This window comes from Mastomys coucha, unplaced genomic scaffold (genome assembly GCF_008632895.1).
Source record: "Mastomys coucha isolate ucsf_1 unplaced genomic scaffold, UCSF_Mcou_1 pScaffold15, whole genome shotgun sequence".
NCBI classification, from domain to species: Eukaryota; Metazoa; Chordata; class Mammalia; order Rodentia; family Muridae; genus Mastomys; species Mastomys coucha.
In genome coordinates this window covers 91553755-91556402 of record NW_022196897.1, presented here as the reverse complement: position 1 = coordinate 91556402, position 2648 = coordinate 91553755, and the positions used below count along the sequence as shown (strand labels likewise).

The 2648-nt window shown below is 32.9% G+C and overlaps 1 protein-coding gene across 2 annotated transcripts in view; it reads right to left on the bottom strand.

Moving 5' to 3' along the window:
- LOC116090602 (doublecortin domain-containing protein 1-like) overlaps positions 1-2648 on the bottom strand; it is a 28017-nt gene that overhangs the window by 1417 nt on the left and 23952 nt on the right. For both annotated transcript variants that reach the window (XR_004118740.1, XM_031371281.1), the window contains 2 exons: positions 1281-1434; positions 625-779 (listed from right to left, as the gene is read on the bottom strand). Coding sequence is in view for 1 of the 2 variants with exons in the window: in XM_031371281.1 (XP_031227141.1) it covers positions 741-779; positions 1281-1434 (193 nt within the window). In the remaining variant the exon portion in view is untranslated. The remainder of the gene's footprint in view (positions 1-624; positions 780-1280; positions 1435-2648) is intronic.

Here is a 2648-nt window from a genome sequence, read left to right as displayed (position 1 = left end):
TTTTCATTTTAGAAAATCTTTACATGTCCAAAATCTTGACATGCAGGAGAAATCCTAACCAAAAACTGTCTGGGAATCTATGTATAAATACGTACATATAAAATTTAAAGTTTAAAAAATTCAAAATCAAGCTGTAACATTCACATTAGAATAACATGTACATAAGAATCATTTCTTCACTACTTGCCACAATTTCATAATTATGTTAATACAATCTGAAAAAAAAGACCAAGAATATAAATGAAAAATTGATCCTGGGAATTTTGAACTGTTTTCTGAAAGCATACGTCTAATGAATTGTGTCTGCTGAGTGTCACAGAAACTAAACAGTAAATTCAATAATCTCTGATTTAATTTATTATATTTTCACCATTTAACCTCCTGCAGGCTCCCTAATGTCTATTCAGATCTATATTAAATTAAGCACCAATGCTAATGAAGGGCAATAAACGTGCTGTCAGTGGATTTTTCTTTCATTAAGCACGTTATCCTCTTACTGAGCTGTAAATGCGTAAACATTAGTTTTGTTAAACCATGCAAAAAAGACAGGAAGAAAATCATTTTTTAATTGCACCCCTTAAGCAATTAGTGTGGAAGAGTGTGGTGTTTCTTTTTCTTTTTTACCTTTAATTTTTTTTGAATGGATCTAAAACAGGCTGTCCTGTTGCAGCACAAACGTTGGCTTCATGGGCTCTATCTTCCAGTTTGAGGACTTCTGTGCCATCTGCCAAGAAGACGCGTTATGCGGCCATGTTCAGACTCAGCTTATCTGTATACTCCTTCCAGAAGAAAATAACAGGTAAGATGCAGAGTTGTACAAAGAAAGCAACACGTTCCCACAAAACAAAAATAGAAGGCCAGCTGAGTCCTGAGTCAGGTTCTGTAACTCAATCATTGCTATGGCTGTTTCCCAGCAGTGGAAAATATGGAAACAAACAAACAACAACAAAACAAAACCCCAAAAACAACAAAAACAAAAAACAAAAAAATCAAATCTATAAGAATGTCTTATTATTGTCAAGTATTATTTACAAACATTCTATTTTTTAATAACTCTTCAAAATGCATAACCATGGTATGTAATTAATCTGCCTAATTACTAACCAAAGTGCTTTATTGACTTAAAAAGAGAAAAGCAGTAAAATTTCTATGACTATATAAGCAATGTACAGATTTGTATTTCCAACAAGAAGATTTTAACACAATGATTGTCTTTCTTATTTGTTTGTATTTTAAAGAGAATAAGAGATAAGGAATTGATAATGTTGGGAATTAGTTACCAAGGCGATGGTTGGCACAGTAATTTTGGCAAAGACTGTTCCATATCCATTTTTGTAAGCTGTTACTCTAATAACTCTTGGTTGAAGTTTATATCTCTGAGACAATCCCTGGCAATTATGGGGTGACTTAAATTTCAGAGAGGAGTCTGATACTCTAAATGAAAAAAAGAAAGAAAACACATAATTTGGTGCATATTAATCCTTTAAAACTTGCTTAGAAATGCTAGCCCATACATTCTCCAAAATAAACACATAAAATTGTATCTACAGATAAGATCCTACAATAAGACTTTTGATACAATGAGATCAACACTGTTTAAAAGTATCCAAGCATACAAAAGGTGTTTGCCAAGGCTGTTCCCCTATCAGAATGGATTACTCCAGACATTTTACTAGGAAAACCCCAGAGTATTCTGTTTTTGATTCTGTATATGAAGAATTGGAGCCAGTCAAACTGCTGCTACATCCTGACAGCCAAAACAATAGCAGGGTGTTAATATTACAGGATATTAAATGGCTAAGATTTTTCCACAAGTGTTTAGACTTATGAAAGTTCTTAAATTTTTAAGGGATATGAGAAGTTCAAATAGGTTTATTATGATGAAGAGTTTAATTCAAAAGTCAAGTTCATTGCCTCTGATTTTACAATTTCAAATTGTGTGGATGGCAGGATTTGAGATTTCAGGTTTTATCTTCAATCAAACTTAGCTTTAATTTTTTTTCAAAAGAACATGATAAACTATCAAAATATTTTATTTGAAATTCTCTAATTGTGCTAATTTACAAGGCCATTAAAACAAAATCAACATTTAAAAATAAAAGCTTGGTGGCATATGCCTTTAATCCCAGCACTTGGGAGGCAGAGGCAGGTGGATTTCTGAGTTCAAGGCCAGCTTGGTCTACAGAGTGACCCCAGGCCAGCCAGGGCTACACAGAGAAACACTGTCTCGAAAAACTAAAAAAAAAAAATAAAAAAATAAAAAAAATAAAATAAAAGCTTGAAGTAAGGTAAGTTTAAACCACTATGTACCAGTATATCCAAGCTCCGAATGCAATGGATGCATCAGCACCCATGTCTTTATTTTCAGTGCATTCCTTTCTGCCCATTAACTCTTAGGTTAGCAGTTTATGATAATCTGAAAATGTAGGCACCAGATGGTTTCATAGCTATGCTTCAGTTTGATTCTGTTCCAAAATATTGGTTAAATAACAAAAGCACATATTTCTATTTTAAAATAAATGTCTTGTAAGCAATGTAGCTGCCTCCAGTGCTCTTTTCATAGTTTTGATTAAGCGGGTTGGAGTGCATCTCATGTTTTCTAAAATGTAATTAGCAACATTCTGACTCCAGTGTTTTCAAAGTAAAAA